This window comes from Mobula hypostoma, chromosome 3 (assembly GCF_963921235.1).
Source record: "Mobula hypostoma chromosome 3, sMobHyp1.1, whole genome shotgun sequence".
In the NCBI taxonomy this organism is placed as follows: Eukaryota; Metazoa; Chordata; class Chondrichthyes; order Myliobatiformes; family Myliobatidae; genus Mobula; species Mobula hypostoma.
The window spans coordinates 176,375,004-176,399,545 of record NC_086099.1 but is presented as its reverse complement, the minus strand read 5'-3'; the positions used below and the strand labels follow the sequence as shown (position 1 = coordinate 176,399,545).

General features: G+C 40.9%; 1 protein-coding gene across 2 annotated transcripts in view; it reads right to left on the bottom strand.

The window, feature by feature from the left end:
- The window catches only part of itga8 (integrin, alpha 8), a 277,443-nt gene that overhangs the window by 80,145 nt on the left and 172,756 nt on the right, over positions 1-24,542 (bottom strand). For both annotated transcript variants that reach the window (XM_063044126.1, XM_063044127.1), the window contains 4 exons: positions 7,513-7,580; positions 7,129-7,276; positions 4,883-4,975; positions 2,971-3,050 (listed from right to left, as the gene is read on the bottom strand). In XM_063044126.1, the coding sequence (XP_062900196.1) occupies positions 2,971-3,050; positions 4,883-4,975; positions 7,129-7,276; positions 7,513-7,580 (389 nt within the window). The remainder of the gene's footprint in view (positions 1-2,970; positions 3,051-4,882; positions 4,976-7,128; positions 7,277-7,512; positions 7,581-24,542) is intronic.

Here is a 24,542-nt window from a genome sequence, read left to right as displayed (position 1 = left end):
TTGCAAGTTGACGGTGTTTCTTAACAAAGGAATTGTTAAGGAATGATTTGAAAGTCAGAATAACAAAAACAATTTACTCATATTTATTGAGGTAAAGAAATGCAATATCCAGGTTTCAGTTTAACTCATAAAAGAATGTCAGAACATTCTTCATAACCAGCCCAGTTAGTCTGGGCTTTTACCGTATGACATATTTATTTTGCAAAACTGCATTAAACAGAATATGAATGATGAAGAGCTTGAGGCTCAATCAAATCCGGATATTTTACGTTGATAAACCTTTCAACCCATTCTTGGTTTTCTATTCTTATTTCATTTATTATAATATAATAGAGGTTTAACTGCAGAATGAACTACTCTGGCATTGCCCTTGAGGACTGGAGAATCATTTAAGACAGAAATGTAGACCTCATTAAACTTCCAAGTGGTTTTACTAAAAATAAAATCAATTCGGGGAATAGAGAATTCAGAAGATTCACAACCCTCTGAAGGAAGAAATCCCTCCTTACTCTGTCAAAAATGGATGACCTGTGGTCCACTGAGAAAAACATCCTCTCAGCAGTCATCCTGTTGTCCCCCCTCAGAATATAATGTTTCAATAAGATCATCTTTCACTCTTCTAATCCCCAATGAGCATAAGCCCAAACTAAACATTGTTTCTTCACATGGCAACCTTATCATCCCAAAAATCAACCTAGAAAGCCTTTTCCACACAGCCTCTTATGAAAGTATATTCATCTTTAAACCTGCAGAGCAAAACCCAATACACGTGCTCACAGCACGTATTGTGAGAATTGTTGTTTTGCAGCAGCAGTGCACAATAAGCTGTAAAAATAAATAAATAACACAAAAGAGGAAGAAGAAGATAGTGTTCATGGATCTCTCAGAAATATGATGGTGGAGAAGCATTTCTTAAAGTGTTGAGTGTGGGTCTTCGGACTCCTGTACCTCCTCCATGAAGGGCGCATGTCCAGATGGACGCTGACTTCATGAGGCACTGCCTCTGAAGAGGTTCTCAGTGGAGGTGGGGGGGGGGTACTCATAATGGCACAGGCTGCATCTACAATCCTCTCGTGATCCAGTGCTTTGGTACCTCCGTACCAGGCTGTGATGCAACCAGTCAGGATGCTGCCAACTGTATATCCTTTGAAATTTGCATGTTCCTCTAGCGACATACCAAATTCCCTCAAAATCCTAATGAAAAGGAACAACAAATATGCTTTCTTCATGACTGCATCCAATATGCTGGGCCCAGGATGTTGGCACCCAGAAACTTGAGGCCGCTCACTCGTTCCATCCCTCAATGAGAACTGCTGTGTGTTCTCCCAACTTTTGATTTTCTCCCAAAATCAATTCCTTGATCTCACTGATGTCGTGCAAGATTGTTGCTGCGGTACCACTCAAACAGCCAATCTATCTCACCACTGTACGCTTCCTTGTCACGATCTGAGATTCTGCCATCAACAGCGGTGTAACTTATAGATGGTATTTGAGCTGTGCCTAACCAGACAATCATGAGTGTAGAGAGAGCAGAGTAGTGGTTAAGCACACATCCTTGAGGTGTGCCTCTTGATCATCAGTGAGGAGATGTTATTACTGGTTCGCACTGACCGTGGTCTCCCAACGAGGAGGCTGAGGACCTAGTTGCAGAGTGGGGTACACAGACCCAGGTTTTGAAGAATGTTTATTAGTAACGAGGAGATGATAGTGTTGAAGGCAGAGCTGTAATCAATAAACGTCAGCTTGAGGTACGTATTGTTATCTAGGTGTTCCAAAGCCAAGTGAAGAATTAATGAGATTGCATCCACTGTAGACCGGCAGTGGAGCTAGCAGGTCCAAGTCCTTGCTCAGGCAGGAGTTAATACTAGCCGTGACCACACTAAATCAGGTCAGCATAAACAGTTTGCAGTAAAGATAGGAATTATATACGCAAGTACATTCATATTACTATGTATGTATAGCAATGTATGGAGAGTGATAGCTAAGGTGAGTGAACCACAGGCACAGGTGGGAATCTGATGTTCAGCTGACTGCAGAAATTTGGCTCCAGAGGGGGGCAGAACTGGGCATTCCTGATTACAAACTGAAGGACATGGAAGGAAAGAGGAATAGCAGTGTTGATTAAAGAGAATATTACAACGCTGGAGAAGTCGACAACAATCAGTTTGGTTAGAGGTAAGAAACAATAGAGGGAACATTATATTGTTGGGTGAATTATATAGGCCATCAATAAGTGGGACAAATATAGGAGAGCAAATAAGCAGGAAAATCACAAAAATGTAAAGACTGTTAAGGTGATTAATTGTGTTACAGCAAACTGATATAGCAATAGCTTTCAGCAGGGAAGGAGAGACATTTAAATTTCAAGCTCTATTTGGCAAAAATACAAAACCTTATCATTTGCACAAAGAGATTCTACAGATGCTAGAAATCCATAGGAACACGCAGAAAAAGCTGAAGGAACTCAGCAGGTCAGGCAGCATCTATGGAGGGGAATAAACAGTTGACTCTTTATTCCTCTCCATAGATGCTGCCTGACCTGCTGCTGAGCTCATCCAAGGCATTGTTTGTGTGTGTGTGTGTTACTCATCAGACTGAAAATGAGGGGGGAAGAAGCCAGAATTTGAAGGTTGGGAGAGGGGAGGGGGGGAATAGAAGGTGATAGGTGAGGGGGACAGTATGCGAGTAGGGGAGGAATGGAGGTAACACAAATCCAACTGCTACTTGAAGTAGCAAGCCATTATCTTTTAGCAGATTCTCAACACCTCTGTATTCATGGTTTATGTATGTAAACATGGTGTTTGTGGTATTGGTTGTGTGCTGATGGTAAGTGGGATACAGTGCATTCTTCCAGAAGAATGTCCAAAAGGAATTGAGGCAGATCAATGGATTTTACCTATGTTCATTCACTGAAGGCTCTGTTGCTCCGATTGCAGTTATAAACAAAGAAAGGGTTAAATTGTAACTCACCTTTTGATCTGCAGGTAAAAGCTGAGATTGGTATCCGTCCTTTCCAGCTGTTGAACTGAGAAACGTAGACCCACCGACAACTGGGGAGAAACAGAACATAGCATTAACAGCTGCTAATGTTTAAGTTTTCAACTCCTGCTGTGAACCACAGTTATAAACTACGGCACCAAAGAAATTAAGCCCACACAGCCTCTCACCTTCTTCAGCAGTAAATACACTAATTCACGTTGATTAGGTGGCTCATCAATTCATTTAATGACATCCTGGATGGCAGGTTAGGCTTTTCCCCTGTACTTCCTCGAAGTTTTAGAGTTTATACAACAGCTGGATAAAATTTGGAGATGTTGGGTTTGAAAATACCTCGTGGGGTGGAGTATGATAAATCTTACTCATTCACTATAACACCATAAGATATAGGAGCAGAATTAGGCCATTTGGCTCTTTGAGTCTGCTCCACCATTTCATCATGGCTGATCCAATTTTCCCTTCAGCCCCAGTCTCCTGCCTTCTCCCCGTCTCCCTTCGTGCCCCGACCAAGCAAGAATCTATCAACTTCTGCCTTAAGTATACATAAAGATGGCCTCCAGAGCTGCCCATGGCAAAGGATTTTACAGATTCAGTACCCTCTCACTGAAGAAATTCCTCCTCACCTCCATTCTAAAAGGACACTCCTCTATCCTGAGGTTGTGTTCTCTAATCTTAGACTCTGCCACCATAGGAAACATCCTCTCTCCATCCACTCTTTTAAGGTCTTTCAGTAGTTCATGGTGCTGTGCTGTGTGATAGAGGCTCTAGACATACCGTACTGTAGAAAAAGTCTTTGGCACATGTACATATAGCCGCAGTGCCTAAGGCTTTTGCACAGTACTGTAGTTTTCAACATGGAGCAGAGAGCAAGTTTGTAAATCTGGCAGGAGCAGAGTATGTTGGGAATGATGAAGGTGGAGAGCTGTGGAAGGGGTATGGGACAGGTGACAGAGAAGACATGCCCAGGGTGTGTGCAGACACACCCAGTCCCGAGACACCAGGCGAGGTCATTTGATTCCAACCAAATTCCTTACACAATGTCTCTCCAGTGCTTCCCACTGCCTCCCCCTCACTCAACCATGACTCCCCTCTCCCTGCTCCCTTCCCACACTCAGTACAGACCCACATCAGAATCAGTTTTATCATCATTCACATATGTCATGAAATTTAGGTTTTCTTTGCAGCAGCAGTACAGTGCAATACATAAAGTTACTACAGTACTGTGCAAAAGTCTTATGCACCCTTGCCATATATATCCTCAAGCTGGGAACTGGTTTATTAATGTCAAATTGTTTCTATCATATTATCATCAAATATTATATAAAAGCAGATATAGTTAGTTCATAACACATAAATTTAAGCTTGGTTGTACAAGGTTAAATGCAAAGCCACACACTGAGTAAATTACAGTGATCTAGCTCAAGCAGTATCTGCAATAGACCAAAAATGGTTCACTGTACTTCATCAGCATGACTGTATTATGAAGCAATACTTCAGTGTTATACTTTTGATTGAATATGAAGCCTGGGAACATGAAGACTGCTGTTTAAGCTTGCTTAGTTCACATGACATAGACAGAAGCAATGTTGTCATGATAGCTGTGTTAAAAAAGGTTCACAGTTATATGAAAATCGCTTGCCAGCCAACTGTTTAGCATGGGAACAGAGAAGCAATGCATCAGCTTGTGAGATCAAGTCAAATGGTGCAAGACATTTCTCTGAAGCTCGCCTCTCTGGTACTTCAACATACACTATAAAATTGCCAGCATAAAATCATTTTAAATATTAACACTGGGAAAGGAGTTGAATGATAGTTTTCTCACTTGGCCTACTATTTTCACCATGTGAAATAATATGATTCTTAAAAGCCTTTTATTTTGACTTACATTGGTTCCAGCTGCCATGGGGTTTCCCAGGTCACAGGCGACCATTCGAGTTGAATTTCCTATGTTATAGGCACAGCTTAGCTTGCTCAGTGCCTGGGGAACAAAGAAAACAGAACCAAAAACATGAGCTCTGTGCCATTCATCTGAAGAAATATTTCATTGGACAGCCGATGTCCCAATATAGATGACACACATTGACATCTTGCTCGGTAAATAGTCTTATATTGTTGATGGTGCAAGTCTAAAATATCTTTTCATTCCCACAAACAGCCAAGCTGCAATAAAACAGGTGGAAACCAAAGTAACTGCTATTCCCAGAAGGCCGAAAGGAATTACACCCTGTTACAAACAAAAAACTCAACATAAGGCATGGGCCTCACAAGCAGAATGCATTTTACGTGAACCTTGTGTATCTGGTGCACCGCTCAAGTCCCCAGACTACATTCGGAGGTCTGATCCTAATGTGCATCATTTTCAGGACATTAACAAGCCTAGAATACAACAGATGTGCAGACACTTGCACCACAGGCACTTTGCAGCCCTCAAAGTCCAGTAAAGGTGGAAAATACTGAACTGCATCACAGGTATTAAATTTTTCAGTATTAGCCTTCATGAGTGTTGAAGTTATGCCTAGATGGCACGCCTTATTTTTAAAGGGCAATGATCCTTGATATATTTTCCAAACCATACAAGGTGACAAAAAGTAATTGACAAAAAGATTATTCAGAAAATAATTGTCACATTGTAATGTTTGTTTTATTATTTTGGAAACTCAATCCCTGAATTTAAAAGGGCACATTTACATTAAGTGCAATTTTAGATTTCTCTCCATGTTCCTTTACTATCAATTACATGATTTTACGTTGTATTTTTAATGGCAAAATAAGGAGAATTTATGGAAAACTTGGCATTGACTAGTTGGGCCAAATGGTCTAATTCTATGCTGTATAATTCAGCAAATCTATGACTCTAAACCAGGGGTTCCCAATCTGGGGTTCGAGGACCACTTGCTTAATGGTATTGGTCCATGGCATAAAAAGTGGGGATGCCCTGCTCTAGAAGGTTTCCAATTTTGACCTTATTTCACAAACTTGTAAGACTGAAGTTGGAAAAAATGTTAAGGTAGGATTATTAGTTAACAACCAGCAAATATTCTTCTTACCAAGACAAAACAGTCATTGTGCCTTCAGTTCCATTCATTCTCTTTCAGCTTGTGGCCATAAATTGCCACCATTTAATACCCATCTCCTAAATAGCTCCTGGGAAATTGATGGTGGCGATTCACCATCAGTAGCTCCAGGGTTTGATGGGATACATGTGGCTTTTAGACCATTTCAGAGAGCAGCAAAACAAAAACAGAGGGCATGGACTCAGATATAGGCTAGAATGGGCAAGGATGATAGATATCATTCCTTGATGTAAATGTGTGTTAGCACAACTTAATCACCATCAGTGAAATTAGCTTAAAAATGTTAATTTAATTAAGTTTCCCTACTGCACAATGAGGGGTTCAAGTAGATTGTTAGGCTGGGAAAGAAGGTATATGACATGCACAGCTTTATTAGTTGAAGAAATGAAATCAGGAGTCGGAAAGTAATGTTGTGGCTTCTTAAAACTCCAGTTAGACCACATCAGGAGTATTACGTTCAGATCTGGTCACCCTGTTTTAGGAGGTATGTGGAGGTATTAGAAAGCACGCGGAGGAGGTTAACTAGAATGCTGTCTGGAATAGAGGTCATGACCTTTAAGGAGAGGCTGTTTTCTCTGGAGCAGTGGAAGTCGAGGGGAGATCTGGTAGAGGTTTACAATATTATGAGAGGACAGATACAGTAGACAGACAGTATCTTTCTCCCAGGGTTGAAATCTCTAATATCAGAGGGCATGCACTTAAGGTTAGAGGAGGTAAGATCAAAGAAAATGTGCGGGGCGAGTTTGTTTTGCACAGAGAATGTCGGGTGTCTCAAATGTGTTGTCTGGCATGGCGATGGAGGCAAATATGACAGAGGTATTCAAGAAGCTCTCAGACAGGCACATGAATGAGCAAGGAATAGAAGGATATGGGCATTGTGCAGGCAGAGGGATTAGTTTAAATGGGCATTTGATTATTGATTTTATTACTTCAGCACAACATTATGGGCTGAAGGGGTCTGTTCCTGTGCTGCACTGTTCCAGATTCTATGTATGTCTCGAGACCATTCATTCAAACTCTGCATTAGCAATTTATTACATAGCCACTTTTTCATTACCTCCTCGTTGCGAATAACCCCAATGTAATCTGCTTCTGATGGTATGCTGACACTGAGTTCTGCTTCATAAGCTCCTTCTCCTTCATTCCTGGCATTTATGATTAAAGTGAGGGGGTTTTCGTCTCCAATTATTACCTGATGTGTATCACTGTGAAGTATAAAAAATGAACCATCGGTACATGTTAATTATCATCTTCTTCCAAACAGATTGACAGCCCCTACCAATTACAAGTAAACCACACAGATAATAGATATTGCTCCTTTGATCTCTTACTGAAAATAAAAACTATCACCTCGACACAATCAAGACGTAATCACAAGTATTGAACTGTGAAGCACAGTACTGAAAATCTTCAAGCAAAAAGAGGAGGATTTTCAACTTACGGGACAGCTGAAAGTTTAAGGGCTGGGATGCAAACATTGTCTTCTCCACAGTCCAGGAGAATATGCGCCTGTGTGATAAAAGAATATCTGCAATGATAAAGTCTAGCATTTAGTGTTGTTCATTATAGAAACTACAAGGATGAATTTAAAGCTGCATATAGGTCTAGAAACAACACTCAAATTAATTTTTAACTCAGCTTAGGAGTCAGACTCAATGTTTTAGGAATTAGGCTCTCTGATCATTGTCATTGAGTAGAACAAAGAAAATTGTACATAGATTTGCTCTTTAGCTGAATGCCAAAAATTACAACAAATAGAAATTATGTAATTTCCCAGCCTGTTTGCAATGCAATGCATTTAATTTTACATTCAGTGAATTGCCTTTCCAGACACAACCTCATTACGTTCCCAAAATAACCTTTTACAAATAAGACTACAAGACTATAAGACATAGGGGCAGAAGTATCCAGAGTCAACGATGTCTACGACTGATTGGCCGAGTTAACACAGGAGTTTCCCTTTTTGTAATGATATGCTGCTTTTTGAAACTGCCTGAGGGTACTGACTAATACCTGACAATGCAGGAACTTCAAGCATGAATGAATTCTTCTCTCTCCAGAGCTACATCTTCACAAATAAGACAGATCTCAGCTACCTAACTGAGAAATGGAAATAAGCTAGAAACAACTGTTGTTGAACTCTCTACATCGCGAAGCCCAGGAAACAAAAGTAAGCCACTGAAATGGAAAATTCCACAATTGCACTAAACCTTATCACTCACACTCCCATTTAGCAGAGGAACATTGGGAGAGACGCTTCCTAAAAGGCACACTTCCACACATCGGTACCTTGCTCTAGATTCCACCTTTTGAACAATAATTCAGGGAGACCGCATGCCCAAAAACAGTTTATTTGCCACAGTTATAAAACCCTTCATGGAGAGCAATATAGACACAAGTCAAATTTGGCCACAACGAAATGTGTCTACATACTTTGGCAGAAAGTTCCATTTTCCACAACAAACAAGAAGATTATTCATGTGTAGGATCCATGCCAGCTTAGTTGACATATGGCTTGTGCTTAAAATTGCGAAAATACAAGAGGGACTTCTAGGGTTTACGTTATGGTGACTGGCTTATTGGAATGACTACCTACAATGTCTCATGCCTCCCATAAACGACAGCTCCATCAGCAAAAAGTGGAGCTGTGCAAGGGAACATAACCTTTAGTTTCATTGTGTTGCATGATTCGTGACTGCAAATCCCTCAGTTCACCTTCCCAGAAAGTGAATTATTCTGCAAACTATAAATCTTTCTCTCCTTTAGGTTTTTTTTTTCCAATCCTACGTGCAAATTTCAAATTGAAAAATATAATTGAATTAATATACTGTAGTTTCAATGAAATATACAGTACTTCAAACAATTTACCACCACTTTTAAATTAGTTTCATAATGAAATTATTTATAAATCAAATCCTTTTCTCACAAATGAACTCATAACTGCATTTCAATGATCTCAATTCTAACATCAAGTAAATATGGAACACTTAAACAGCAGATTATTTACAAAGCCTTAGTTGGATTAACAATTGATAAAGAATATTATCCTCTAATTCTTTTCCTTTCAATACAAATGGTGTTTTTATTCACTTTTGATTGCACTTCTTAATAAAAGATATTTCATTTTGCTAATAGCAAAAAAGTATAGAAGCATTTATCTGTCCCCTGAACGTACAGTAAAACCAAAATGAAGGGCACTTATTGAAGGGTTTCTCCTCAATAAAGAAACTCATTTTATGTGAGGTTGTAAATCTGGAAGGTGTGTAATAGAAATCTTTTAAATGCTCTGGCAGGTTTTAAACAATACTCAGATGTAATTATATAACGTAAATTTATTCAATAGTAAGGAATCAAGCTCATGCTCAATGTTGATGTATATATTTCAAATGTTAATAAATCATATAAAATGTAACTACGTGAAATTTGTTTGTGAATTTTTAAGTAGAACATCAGCAAAGACTAATGGACTGAGAGTTAGCAATAAACTCAGGTAATAACTTAGGTCTCTATACAATTTCAGAAACTAATTTATTTCCCCAGAGCTTTTCCTCTGTGCTTTTGTGTACAAAAGTTATGCCATAACAGCAGAAATGCAATACCATTTTTAAAAATTTATTCACAGGATGTAACTTATTTGACAAGGTCAGGATTTATTGATTATTACTAACTGGGCCTGAACAGGTAGTCCTGAGTGGCCACGTTAGTGGTAGCAGTCTATGCAGTAAAACTATTTCCACAGTGCTATTAGGTAGGTTTCAGACTTCTCAGGAAAACTTACTTATTTGCAGGGTAACAACATTTGTAACTTGATAAAAGCCAAAAGATGGTGGTTATACAGAGAAGTCAAACGTTGATTTGTTTCGCTGTTCTGTTTGCACTAAGACCATCAACGGCAAACCTTTTTCTCTCCACCTGACTGACATGTGAACCTTCGATATTTCTGTTTTCATTCTATTCTATTTCCTTTTAAACCTGTGTTCTCTAGTCCTTGATCTCTCTAACAAAGAGAACGGCCTGCACCACCCATCTGTCCATATATCTTATTACAGAATAAATTAAGGTCATCAATTAACCTTCCAACCAGTACATCAGTGGTATATGGGAGGGAAACACAGCAGCCAGGGGAAAGCCTTGGAGATACAGGGAGAATGTGCAAACTCTTCACAGACAGCACCACAGATTTGAATCAAACCTGGTACGTTAGAGCTATTAAACAACTGGCCTATGAGCAGTGCCACTGTGCCCCTTATTATACTTCTATCAGATCTCCACCCCCGCTCCCCCACCCGCCATCTCAGTCTCTCTCATGTATCCATGGAACTATAGTTCCTTATTCAGGAGTTATTCGCTCAAATTTTTTCTGAACCCTCTCCAATGTCCAGTCATCTTTGTAATAATGACCAAAATTGTATATAATAGTCCAGCTGAGATTGCTCCAATATTTTAATAAAGTTTAGATTACCTTCCTTTGGACCCTATACCTCGCTTGTTAAACCAAGAACTGTGTATTCCTTAATACTGTACCACTTTCTCAACCTGCCCTCTCACTTCAATTTCTCCTGCACCCTCTGTACCTAAAACCATTTTAGAGCAGTACTATAAGACCATAATGCACCTTTCATTCTACATTACTTCTCCCAATTTTTCCTACTAAATGCATCACCTCACATTTTTCTGCATTAAACTTCATCTGCCAGGTTTCCACCAGCCTCCTTGAAATATGCTCTCCTCTTCTGAGTTCGCAATACAGCCAAGTTTGTGTCATCTTCAAAGTTAGAAATTGTGGCTCTTATTGTCAAGTCTAGATCTTCAGTACAGATCAAACAAAGGCAAAAGCACCAACATTGATCTCCGGGGAATGGTACTATTCACCCACTTCCAGACTGATATAAAAAATACTCACAGCCCTGTTGTCTGTTAATTAACCAACTTTATATTCATGTTATTAATGTCAGTCAGCAGGGTTTGTTCTCATTCCTCTAAACTCCAGTAGGTGTAGGCTGATCTTATTCAATCTTTCCTCAAAGGGCAACACTCTAACCTTATGCATGAACTTGGGTTTTAGTGACTTCAGGCATCAAGAACAAAACTATACTCATTTCTAAAGAAGAAATCACACTAAACCCTTGTACAATCTCACCAGTATTCCCTTACTTCTATACACCAACACTGTTGCCTTCTTTAATGCTCAGTACTATTTTTCCCTAATTTTCTCTGTGGCAGAACCAATTTATACTCCTGAGTAGCAGGAGCTCTAGTGGTCAAAAAAGGCTCAGGCGGCAAAATCAAAACAGAATGCGAAAAAAAAAGCAAGAGTCAAAACATATAAAGGCATATAAAACAATGGGAAAATAAGACCAGGAATGGTTTACATGGTCCTTTGAGTCTGCTCTGTCAGTTATTCTGACCATCGGCAATCTATCTCAACATCATGTACGATCCACATTGTTTGGTTCTCTTCATACCATGGCCCATCTTCTAAGTGCCATAATTCTGGTCTCATAATGACTTTGGCATCTAGAAATTTATCAATTTTCTTCTTAAATTTATTTAGCAATTGTGTCTTTGCAGATTCTGAGGTAATAAATTCCACAGATTCATCAACTGAGTAAAGTAATTTCTCTTCATCGTCTTGGCCTATATCATAAAATTGTTCCCCTCATTTTCGATTGCCCAACCTGGGGAAACATCTTCCTCACATCCAGTCTCTGTACCATGTCAGGAATTTGCAAGTTTCAGTGAGATTCCTCTCATTCTTCTTAGTTCCAGTGAAAACAAACCTAGTCGGCTCAGTCCTTCCTAATATAGCAGTCCTGACATTCTGGGAATCAATCTTGTGGACCTTTGCTGCCGTCTTTGGCAAGAGGGACAAAACAGAGTAAAAATCTTTTTAAAAGGGACTATGGGAAGACCAAAGAATATGAAAATAAAACAAAATTCAGACAATCTAGAAAAAAAGTGATTAGGAACGATACAAACTGATACAGTGATAAATGAAACTGATGGACATAGTAATTGATTATTTGTGACAATTCCAGTAAAGGAAGCCAACAATATCCAGAAAATACCCAGAAAACTAGTATTGAATGAGAGGCAGAGCAAAATGACACCGACAGAAAAAATGAAAAGTGACAAATCCTCAGAACAAAAGCCAATCAAACTTTGGTGAGAGCCGAGTAGTTGAGAATATCGATAATATTCCAAGAAAAGGTTTTCTTGATTGAGAATAGTCATATTAGATAGGAAAATTATGCATGTTACTGCTGTGTAAGAAAGTTCCAAGACAGAAACCAAGCGGAAACAAGGATATTTAGTTTTAGGGGGTTTCCAAGACAATTGTAGCTAGACCACAGAGGTGCTCGAAAAAATCTCTAGATAAAACAATTGCTTGACACAAAGTAGTTTCAAAAATCTGAGGATTAAGGCAGATTTTGAATATTTAAGAGCCTCTTCCATATGCTGGATTACACTGATACAAATACAGAAGCATTTCTCAAAAACAATGATAAAAAGGAAGACAAAAAACAGAAAACAACAGAAGTATCATTTTTATTTTAGATTTCCAGCAACTGGAAACTTTACTTTGATCTACTTATTCTGCTACTATTTCTAGATCTGCTGAGGATAATTTTAAACTATTGGGGCGGCACAGTAGCACAGTGATTAGTGGGACGTTATTGCAGCTCACGGCATCAGAGTTTGGAATTCAATTCCAACATCCTCTGTAAAAAAGCTTGTACATTCCTTCCGTGTGTGCATGGGTTTTCTCTGGGTGCTCTGGTTTCCTTCAACAGTCCAAAGATGTATTAATTAGTAGGTTAATTAGTTTTTGTAAAGTGTGCTGTGATTAGGCTAGGCTTAAACTGGCGGGCTGCTGGGCATGGGTGTGGCTCGCTGGGGCCTGTTCCATGCCATATCTCAAAATAAAATAAATACATGCAAGTGAGACAATGATGGAAAGCCAGTCCATCACGGGCATGACCAGCACTGACACAATCAACAGGAAGAGCTGCTCCGGAAGATGACACCTATCATCAAGGGCCCCTGCCGTCCACAACTTGTTCTTATCTCACCTCTCCCATCAGGCAAGCCTGGAGTCAGTCCCACAGCACCAGGTTCAGCAACTGCTGCTTCCTGACAACCATAAGGTTCTTATACCCTACCTACTCCAAAACCCTTGCTCAGCAATGGAATACTACAGACTACCTCCTGTACCAGCGTAGACATTTCCCTCGGTGTGTCTTCATGTTGTGCACTAAGGTCTCGTTTTTGCTTAGCTTTCTTTTTTCTCTCTCTTCACAGTCTTGTATAATTTATGTATGATTTTTATTCTGTGTGTTGTCTTTATCTATATACCCATGATGCTATTGCAAGTTTTTCATCATGCCTAGACCTCACCGTGCTTGTGCATACGACAATGAACTCAACTTAACCTATTTGACTTGATTTTCCATTTCAGTTCCATTGAAATCCCAACATTCTATCCCATTAAGTTTCTCATGATTATTTCTCATGATAAATGAGTACTCAGTGAAAAACTGTCTGTGAACTGCCTTCTGTTTACCATGGTAAATGTAGTAAACGCCAATCAATGAAATAACTGAAAACCATCTTCCTACATTGTATGATGTCAGGGATTCCACCAGTATAAACAAACAATGGTCGGTTCACAGTTCAACTTGATGTGGCTAACCAATACACGCACTGCTCCATCCCATCTGTCTCCTCCACCCTGATAATCCACAGGAATTCCTTGTGATAAAGAGAAAAACGTGTGATGGCTCACATACAAGTTTGGTTTTAAATGCCACTCCTTTCATCCTTATTTGAACTCTACCTTGACCTGTACCACAAAGATTGAGATTCTGGACAAGCCTCCTTGCAAACACTTAGCAGTGATGAGGGAAGGGGCTATTTCTTCATCACACTTCAATCAAACACTTTTATTGAAATTGCTCAGAACATGCAAACTCATACACAGGGACAGACAATCACACACACAGCAGATACTCACATGCACACCAGACAGAGAAACACAAATGCACACACACACACACACACACACACACACACACACAGAATAGATACTCACACACACACATACCAGAGAAACACATAAGCAGACACACACACACAGAGCAGATACTCACATGCACACCAGACAGAAACACACATGCAGACACACACACACAGCAGATACACACATGCACACCAAACACACATGCAGACACACACACAGAGCAGATACTCACATGCACACCAGACAGAAACACACATGCAGACACACACACAGAGCAGATACTCACATGCACACCAGACAGACATGCAGACACACACACACACACACACACACACACACACCAGAGAAACACATATGCAGACACACACACACACACCAGACAAAAACATATATGCAGACACACACACAGAGCGGATACTCACATGCACACCAGAAACACACATGCAGACACACACACAGCAGATACACACATGCACATCAGACAGAAACACACATGCAGACACACACACAGAGCAGATACTCACACGCACCGACAGAGAAACACACATGCAGACACACACACACGAACACAGAGCAGATACTCACCAGCACACAGACATTCACACACTTACAATGGTTTGATCAGCTGGAACAAACATATTTGAACAACTGTGTCTAGCTTACAGTATGATGCTTCAACATACACATCATTACTTTATACTTATTAGTGGGATTGGTGCATCGACATGGTCCATCACCAACGATCCAGGACAGGATAGTGTTGGGCTACCAGATTAAGCTGCTGCAATCCTCATGGCAATAACCAAGCAATATGTTGCCAAATGAAAGTACATTCACAGAGTCAATCACAGCTCCCCATATCAATACTGACTGTTTTGCTCATCTACATTAATTACATTTGTCCATATTCGGACTAGATCCTTCTATGCATTGACAAATTAAATGTATATTTAAATACCTCTCTAATATGATCATTGTATCTGATTCCACCACATCCTCCAGCAGCATATTTCAGTTACCAACTATTCTTTGGATAAAAAACTTTCCCCTCTAATCCCTCTTAAAACTCCAACCTCTCACCTTAACCTATGTCCTCTAGTGTTTGATAACCCTACCATGGAAGAAAGATCTTGACTAATCTCACATAAAGGTGCACACATCAGGATGTTCTTTATTGACTACAGCTTGCATTCAATATTATCATCCCCTCACAACTAATCAATAAGCTTCAAGACCTTAATACCTCCTTATGCAACTGGTTCCTCCATTACCTCACCTGCAGACAGCATTCAGCTTGCATTGGCAACAACATCTCCTCCAACATCTCCATTAGTGCAGGTGCACCACAAGGCTGTGTGCTCAGCCCTCTGTTCTACTCACTTTACACTTATGATTGTGAGGCGAGTTGCAGCTTCAATTCCATATTCAGGTTTGCCTATGACACCACTGTTGTTGGCTGAACCTAAGGTGGTGACGAATCAGCATATAGGAGGGAGATTGAAAATCTGGCGGATTGGTGCCGTGACAACCTCTTACTCAATGCCTGCAAGTCTAAGAAGCTGCTTATTGACATCAGGGGGAGGAAACCAGAAGTCCATGAGTCAGTCCTCTTCAGAGGATCAGAGGTGGAGAGGGTCAACAACATTAAGTTCGTCAGTGTTATTATTTTGGAAGATCTGCCCTGGGCCCAGCACCTAAGTGCTATTATAGAGAAAGCATGGCAACACCTCTGCTTCCTTAGGGGTTTGCAAAGATTCAGAATCACATCTAAAACTTTGAGAAACTTGTATGGCTATGTAGTGGATAATATATTGACTGGCTACATCACAGCCTGGAATGGAAACACCAATGCCCTTGAATAGAAAATCCTACAAAAAGTAGTGGATATAGCCCAGTCCATCACGGGTAAAGCTGTCCCACCATTGAGAACATCTGCACGAACCGTCGTAGCAGGAAAACAGTATCCATCATCAGGGACCCCCACCACCCATGTCATGCTCCCTTCTCACTGCTGCCATCAAGAAGGCAGTACAGGGGTCTCAGGACTCACACCACCAGGTTCAGGAATAGTTATTACTCCTCAGCCATCAGGCTCCTGAACCAAAGGGATTAACTTCACTTGTCCCACCATTGAAATGTTCCCACAACCTACGGACTCACTTTCAAGGACTCATCTTCACTTTGTTGTCTTTGCACACTGTTTGAACACCCAACTTGGTGTGGTCTTTCATTCATACTCTCATCATTATTATTCTATTATGGATTTATTTAGTATGCCTGTAAGAAAACGAATCTCAAAGTTATACATGGTGACATATATATACTTTGATGATAAATTTACTTTGAACTTCTGATAATTTTATACATTTTTATCAGGTTACACTTCCACCTACTTGTCCTCTAAATAAAACAAGCTCAGTGACCAAATCCCTCCTACAACTAAAGTCCTCCATTTCTGGCAAAATCCTGGTGAATCTCCACTGCACATCTTCCCTATAGCGTAGCAGTCAGAATTGCGCACAATATTCTTGCTAGCCTAACCAGTGTTTCATAAAATTGTAACATCCCAACTCTTATATCCTTTGCCTTGACAGATTAAGGCAAGCAAAACACATGCCCTCACAAACAAGAGAAGATCTGCAGATGCTGGTAATCCGAGCAATTTAACCAAAATGCTGGAGGAACTCAGCAAGCCAGGCAGCATCTAGGAAAAGAGCACAGTCGACGTTTCGTGCCGATAGCCTTAGGCAGGACTGTTGAAGGCAGAAGGCAAGACACATGGCGTCTTCACCAGCTTATGTTGCCACTTCTGGTGAACAACAGACATGAAGCCCAAAACCCCTCAGTTCATTAATGTTCTTTAGTACCCTGCCGTTTCCTGCATAGGTCCTGCTCCAATCTGAGCTCTCAAAATGCATCGCCTCACACTTGTCAGGACTAAATTTCATCTGCTAACTCTCCACCCAGATTTTCATCTGATCTCTATCCTGCTACACTCTTAAGTAACCTTCTTCACTATCCACACCACCACCAATTCTCACAACACATGAAAACTTACTACCTATATCACTTACCCTAATACATCCAAGTCATTAGCATCTACTCTATCACAAACAGCGAAGTTCCCAGCATCAGCCTCTGTGGTACATCACCACTCACAGACTTTCAATCAGAAAAGCATGCTCCCACAAACATCCATTGCCACTTATCACCAAGTCAATGTTGGATTCAATGAGCCAATTTGCCTTAGACCCCATGTATTTTAAGCTTCTCGACCAGCCTTCCATGCAGACATGTGATACGGAGTTCAGGATATCCGAAAAAAAAAGATGGCTGTTGGCTCACAAGGAGCTCATCCGCCCTTTGTCAGGTCTTGTTTCTTCTAGTCCTGCTGGGTGTCCTCACATCTTCCTCACCAGACTAAGTCCGGTGGGGGAGCCAGCCCAAGTCACCGACCACTCGACCACGGCCCCCAGCCAAGCACCGGGCGCCCGCTCCCCGCCGAATCTCTCCGAGCGTCCAGCGACCAAACCGGAAGTCTTAGATTATCATTGGGAATAATCTGTGTGGCACCCACTAGCTAGAAGCAAAGCAAGGGTCATTAAGAACTTTTTGGCATCAATCCAGTATAACCCAAGACATACCCCTCAATAAAACAAAGTATTCAGCAATGTGGTAAACTATATATGTGTGTGTGTATGTGTGTGTATGTGTGTGTGTGCATATATGTATATAGTGTAACTGGGTTACCTATCTGGACACGCCCCTCTGCAGACTGCCCCGTGGCTCCTCCCACAGACCCCTGAATAAAGGCGATTTCACCATTGCTCCTCCTCTCAGTCCAGGGAATGATACTAAGCATGGTGGAAGTCACATTCTACTGCGAATAAAAGCCTTTCAGTATTTACCCTACTTCCAGTCTTTTGGAGTTATTGATGGTGCATCAAGCATACCAAGGTTGCCCATGGTCAAATGAAGTGGAACCTCTACATGGTTGTTTTCCTCTAGATCTCTCTGAGCTCACGTATGTTAAGTTGATAATCTAGCTCATAGAAATATAAAATAATAGGGGCTAAAGCAGGTCATTTGGCCCTTCGCGCTTGGTCCACCATTCAATATGATCATGAAACTTTCCAGACATCACTCCTCTCATGTACTCTGTCCAATCCTGTTCTAACTTTGTATGTTTCATTGACATCCCTCTCGTTTTTCAAAACACCTGTGAATGCAGGTGTATTTGGTACAACCTTCACTCATATGTCAGTCCTGCAATCATTCTAATATACCTTCACAGTATTCCATAAGATCATGAAACACAAGAGCAGAATTAGGCCGCATGGCTCAGTCTGCTCTATCATTCCATCATGGCTGATCTCTTATCACTCTTAACCCCATTCTCCTGCCTTCTTTCTGTAACCTTTGACACCCTGATTAATCAAGAACCTATTAACTTCCGCTTTAAATATAGTCAATGACTTGGCCTCTACAGTCATCTGTGGCAAAAGAAAATCTACATATTACCCTTTGGCGAAAGAAATTTCTCATCTCTGTTCTTAATGGATGTCACTCTATTTTGAGTCTATGTCCTCTAGCCCTGGGCTCATCCACTCCATCATCCAATTATTCGATTAGTTTCAATAAGATTCCCTCCCCCCCACACTTATTCTTCTAAACGCCAGTGAGTACTCGAGTATGCACTTCCTAGATTAACCATTTCATTCCCAGATTAACCTGTTCGATCTATTGCCAAAACAATCTTCCTCAGGTCACCCCTAGCCCCTTGTGTTCCAGTGAGAATAACTCAGTCTGTCCAGTTTCTCCTTATAGCTATAGCCCTTCATTCCAGACAAAACCCTGGTGAATCTGTTATGCAGTCTTTCCAATGCAACCACATCCTTTCTGCAGTGTAGTGATTATAACTGTACCCATCACTCCAAGAGTAGTCTAACTAACTGGTTGTACACTGTAACATAACATCCCAATTCCTATAGTCAAATTCTCAGACAATAAAAGCAAACATTTCAAAAACCTTCTTCACTACCCAATCTACCTGCATCACCACTATCAATGAGCTTGTGGACTTGCACCCCAAACAGTCTCTGTACACAAATGCACTCTCTGAAGGCCCCGACCTTTTATTCCATAATATGCTACCAGAATTTGACAGTTCACAATTCAGATAATGATGTCTTCCTGCCTTTAGAAACAAAATACATAACCTCACATTTATCCATTCAAACTCAATTGGACGGCATTTGCTCACTCACTCAATTTCTGTAAATGAGCCCCTTTGCATCCTCTTCATCGATCACTCAAGTGCTCTGGTTTTGTGTAATTGGCAAACTTCAGGACTTTCCACTTTGTTTTCTCATTAGATCATTGTGAACAGCTGAAGCCTAAATCAGGGGGCCCAAGCGCAGATCTCCACAGTTCCCCATTAGTCTCTGCCTAAAACCTGGAAAATAATCGCTTATTCCTACACTGCTTCCTGCCTGCTAACTAATTTCAATCCGGAGAGATACAAGGACCGCAGATGCTGGGATCTGGAGCAACCAGCAACCTGCTGGAGGAACTCAGCGGGTTGAGCAGCCATCTGTGGGAGGAACAGAACTGTCCATCTTTCCGGTCAAACCCTCGCATCAGGTTTCACTATAGTGTTGAAAATTATGTTGCTCCCTCAGAAGATGCTCATCTTGCTGAGTTCCTCCATCAGATTGTTTGAATCACAACTTGTGCCAGAATATATAGACCTTGATTTAATTTATTTTTTACTTACTTTCTGTGATCTTATCAAAAGCCTTCTGAAGTCAAATATGCAACTCCCCTGTTTCCCCCTTATCTGTTTAACTGGTTATGTCCTCACAAATCTCCAGGAGACAAGCTAAGCATGATTTCCCTTTCAGAAACCCATGCTGTGTCTGTACAGTCGAGGTAGCGATTTCCAAGAGCTCTGTTATCTTTGAATTTAGCTCCGGAATGTTCCACACTGTTGGTCCTGGGTTTATTGGTCTGTAATTCCTTGTTCTTTTCTCCTTCTTCATTTTCTCAATCAACAGTGGAGTTACATTTGCCTCCGTCCAATTATTGGGAACTGCTCCAGAGTCAAAAGGGATTTTGGAAGATGACCAACAGTGCATCCAATATTTCCAATTTTTCCAGGGCCATTTCCATTTTTTAGGAAGCTGGCTGTCAGCTCCTAGCACTAGGTCTTCACAATACTTACAACCATTCGTCCCAAACATATCTGGAAAGTTACTTGCACTTATGAAGACAAAACCAGTATACATTTAATTACTCTGTCATTTCTTCATTCCCATCATAACTTTCTCCATTTCTCATTGTACAGGTCCTCACCAACCTGATCTATAAAAGTAATTTCTGCAGCCCAAGATCTGAATTACTTGGCATATTTGCTGGCAGAAAATTACCTGCTATAACTGTTACAAAGACATGTGCAAAGAGTCTATGCCAGAAACAGTGCTGAGTTTGTCACAAACAATGCAGAAATCAACATTGAGAAACAGAACCAAATGAACTGATGAAGTGGTGCCAAATGGACATCACCACTAAAACCACAGAATACCAATGCAGAAGACAAACACTCACAAGGGACTTCAGTACTTTAAATAAATTCCTAAAGGAATTTAAAATATCTTAACAGTAGGCATTCAACCAAAACACAGCACTGAACAAACAATTCTGAAGTGAAAATGATGAAGAGTCGATAGAGTCAACAGCGCTGGTTGAAAGGTGTCACGTGGATCTGGGCCTTGGCAACCCTGTGCGTGTTCAGCATTCCCTGCAATTCTGAGGTTCTGCATTAACTCAGAATGTCTGGGGCCTTGACAAACTGTTTTAAGAACTATGTTTTAGAAAAATATTTTTTAAATGATGAATTCTTAAGTTTTAGTAGAGAAATTTAATGACAAAAGACTCACTTAACTGTAAAATACAAGACCTTACATCATCCTTCTGGGGCCCTTTATTTGATAAAAGCAAGAGGTTCTCAACAACTTGGATCTGTCCTTAAAATCAGAATGCTGGAAATGCTTAATGGGTCAGCAAGCATATGTGGAGATAGCAATTTGTGGACAACTGAAACACTGCAATTGGTGGTATCATTGTACATGTGTTTCATTATAAAAAGTGGAGGAACACCAGAGATCTACAACGTAAGAGCAAGAGAACAGCATTGCACTGGCTGGATTTACGAAGCACCTTGCGCTTAGTTTTAAACATTCCATTTTAAAGATGATATACTGGCTTTGGAAAAGGTTTAGGACTGATTAACCAGGATAATCATGTCAGAAAGATTTATCTGTTAGAGGCAGGATGATCTCATATTGCATTCCCAAAGATTAAAAAAAATACCAAGCATTAAACTGACTGGCATGACTGAAACAGTAAGGGCACTGACAGGCAGTTAGGGGATGGTGTGACCGAGTTTGAAATTGTGGAACATGCTGCTTCAAATCAACAGCAATTCTGAAAATAGAGTTAATGTAAAGATATGACAAGAAATATAGATAACTGGGAAGACTGGGTAATACTGTAGATACTGAAAAAATTGTAATACAGAAATTTCTGGAAAAATCCAGCTAGGAAGGAAGAATTTGGAACGGTACTATTTAGTGCTATCCAACATTCCTTCTCTCTTTATCCTATCCTTCTATTCATTCACTCAGTTCCATCTGACTAATCTCTCTTCCCCCTTTATCTGCTTCACCTATCACCTATCAGATTCTGTCTCAACACTCTTAGCCTCCCCCTGCGCCCCACTCCAATCTGGCTCCATCTGCCCTTCACCGCCCACTCATCTGGTTCTACTTAATACCGACCAAACTGTCATATCCATCCCTCTCATTTATATACAGGTTTCCTTCCCTCTACACTCTCAGTCCTGTTGCATGGTTTTTTTTTAAAAAAGGCATCCGTTAGTCTTGAGAGACCATGGATCTGCGCCTGGAAAGTCTTCACTCTCCAGGGCGCAGGCCTGGGCAAGGTTGTATGGAAGACCGGCAGTTGCCCATACTGCAAGTCTCCCCTCTCCACGACACCGATGCTGTCCAAGGGAAAGGGCAAGAGCCGATACAGCTTGGCACCAGTGTCATCGCAGAGCACTATGTGATTAAGTGCCTTGCTCAAGGACACAACACGCTGCCTCAGCTGGGGCTCAAACTCACGACCTTCAGATTGCTAGTCGAATGCCTTAACCACTTGGCCACATGCCCACACATGCATGGTGTTTACCTTCCTGATTTCTCTCTTAGGCCTGATCTTAAATTTTTAAGATTTGTTGATGGATTATCTTGTACCCAACTGTCTACTTCACTTAACATACATCAAAGTTGCTGGTGAACGCAGCAGGCCAAGCAGCATCTATAGGAAGAGGCGCAGTCGACGTTTCAGGCCGAGACCCTTCGTCCTGACGAAGGGTCTCGGCCTGAAACGTCGACTGCGCCTCTTCCTATAGATGCTGCTTGGCCTGCTGCGTTCACCAGCAACTTTGATTTATATTGCTTGAATTTCCAGCATCTGCAGAATTCCTGTTGTTTATGTCTACTTCACTTTTACTTTTTCCAATATTTTTTTTATATGTCATATACACAAACACAGAATTCATAAAGATACTTATTATAAATCAAAATAAGGTAGCACAAAATGCACTATATATAAATCACACTGATGCAATCACGGTATCCCATATTCATGATCAATCAAATAAAATAAATTGAATTATGAAATACAATAATATGGTTAATTATATTATTAAAAAAACTACACCCACTACCAAGACAAAGCTGGTTGGTAAAAAAACAAAAGAAAAAAAAAAGTACTTTACCATATAGTGTTTTATAATAATAGCCCAGATCTATATTTTAATAACAATTCAAAGATTTTCAAAATAGTTCAGAAAGGGTCCCCATAGCGTTTGAAAATCTTGATTAGAATCAGAAATCGAACAATGAATCTTCTCTAAATTTAAACATGACATAACATTGCATAACCATTGAGCATGGATGGGGGGGGGGGTAACCTCCTTCCATTTAAGCAAGATCGCCCTCCTAGCCATAACATAGAACATAGAATAGTACAGCACAGTACAGGCCCTTTGGCCCACAATGTTGTGCCGACCCTCAAACCCTGCCTCCCATATAAGCCCCCAGCTTAGATTCCTCCATATACCTGTCTAGTAGTCTCTTAAACTTCACTAGCGTATCTGCCTCCACCACTGACTCAGGCAGTGCATTCCACGCACCAACCACTCTCTGAGTAAAAAACCTTCCTCTAATATCCCCCTTGAACTTCCCACCCCTTACCTTAAAGCCATGTCCTCTTGTATTGAGCAGTGGTGCCCTGGGGAAGAGGCGCTGGCTATCCACTCTATCTATTCCTCTTATTATCTTGTACACCTCTATCATGTTTCCTCTCATTCTCCTTCTCTCCAAAGAGTAAAGCCCTAGCTCCCTTAATCTCTGATCATAATGCATACTTTCAAAACCAGGCAGCATCCTGGTAAATCTCCTCTGTACCCTTTCCAATGCTTCCACATCCTTCCTATAGTGAGGCGACCAGAACTGGACACAGTACTCCAAGTGTGGCCTAACCAGAGTTTTATAGAGCTGCATTATTACATCGTGACTCTTAAACTCTATCCCTCGACTTATGAAAGCTAACACCCCATAAGCTTTCTTAACTACCCTATCCACTTGTGAGGCAACTTTCAGGGATCTGTGGACATGTACCCCGAAATCGCTCTGCTCCTCCACACTACCAAGTATCCTGCCATTTACTTTGTACTCTGCCTTGGAGTTTGTCCCTCCAAAGTGTACCACCTCACACTTCTCTGGGTTGAACTCCATCTGCCACTTCTCAGCCCACTTCTGCATCCTATCAATGTCTCTCTGCAATCTTTGACAATCCTCTACACTATCTACAACACCACCAACCTTTGTGTCATCTGCAAACTTGCCAACCCACCCTTCTACCCCCACATCCAGGTCGTTAATAAAAATCACGAAAAGTAGAGGTCCCAGAACGGATCCTTGTGGGACACCACTAGTCACAATCCTCCAATCTGAATGTACTCCCTCCACCACCACCCTCTGCCTTCTGCAGGCAAGCGAATTCTGAATCCACCTGGCCAAACTTCCCTGGATCCCATACAATCTAACTTTCTGAATAAGCCTACCGTGTGGAACCTTGTCAAACGCCTTACTAAAATCCATATAGATCACATCCACTGCACTACCCTCATCTATATGCCTGGTCACCTCCTCAAAGAACTCTATCAGGCTTGTTAGACACGATCTGCCCTTCACAAAGCCATGCTGACTGTCCCTGATCAGACCATGATTCTCTAAATGCCTATAGATCCTATCTCTACAGCTTTCCCACCACAGACGTAAGGCTCACTGGTCTATAATTACCCGGACTATCCCTACTACCTT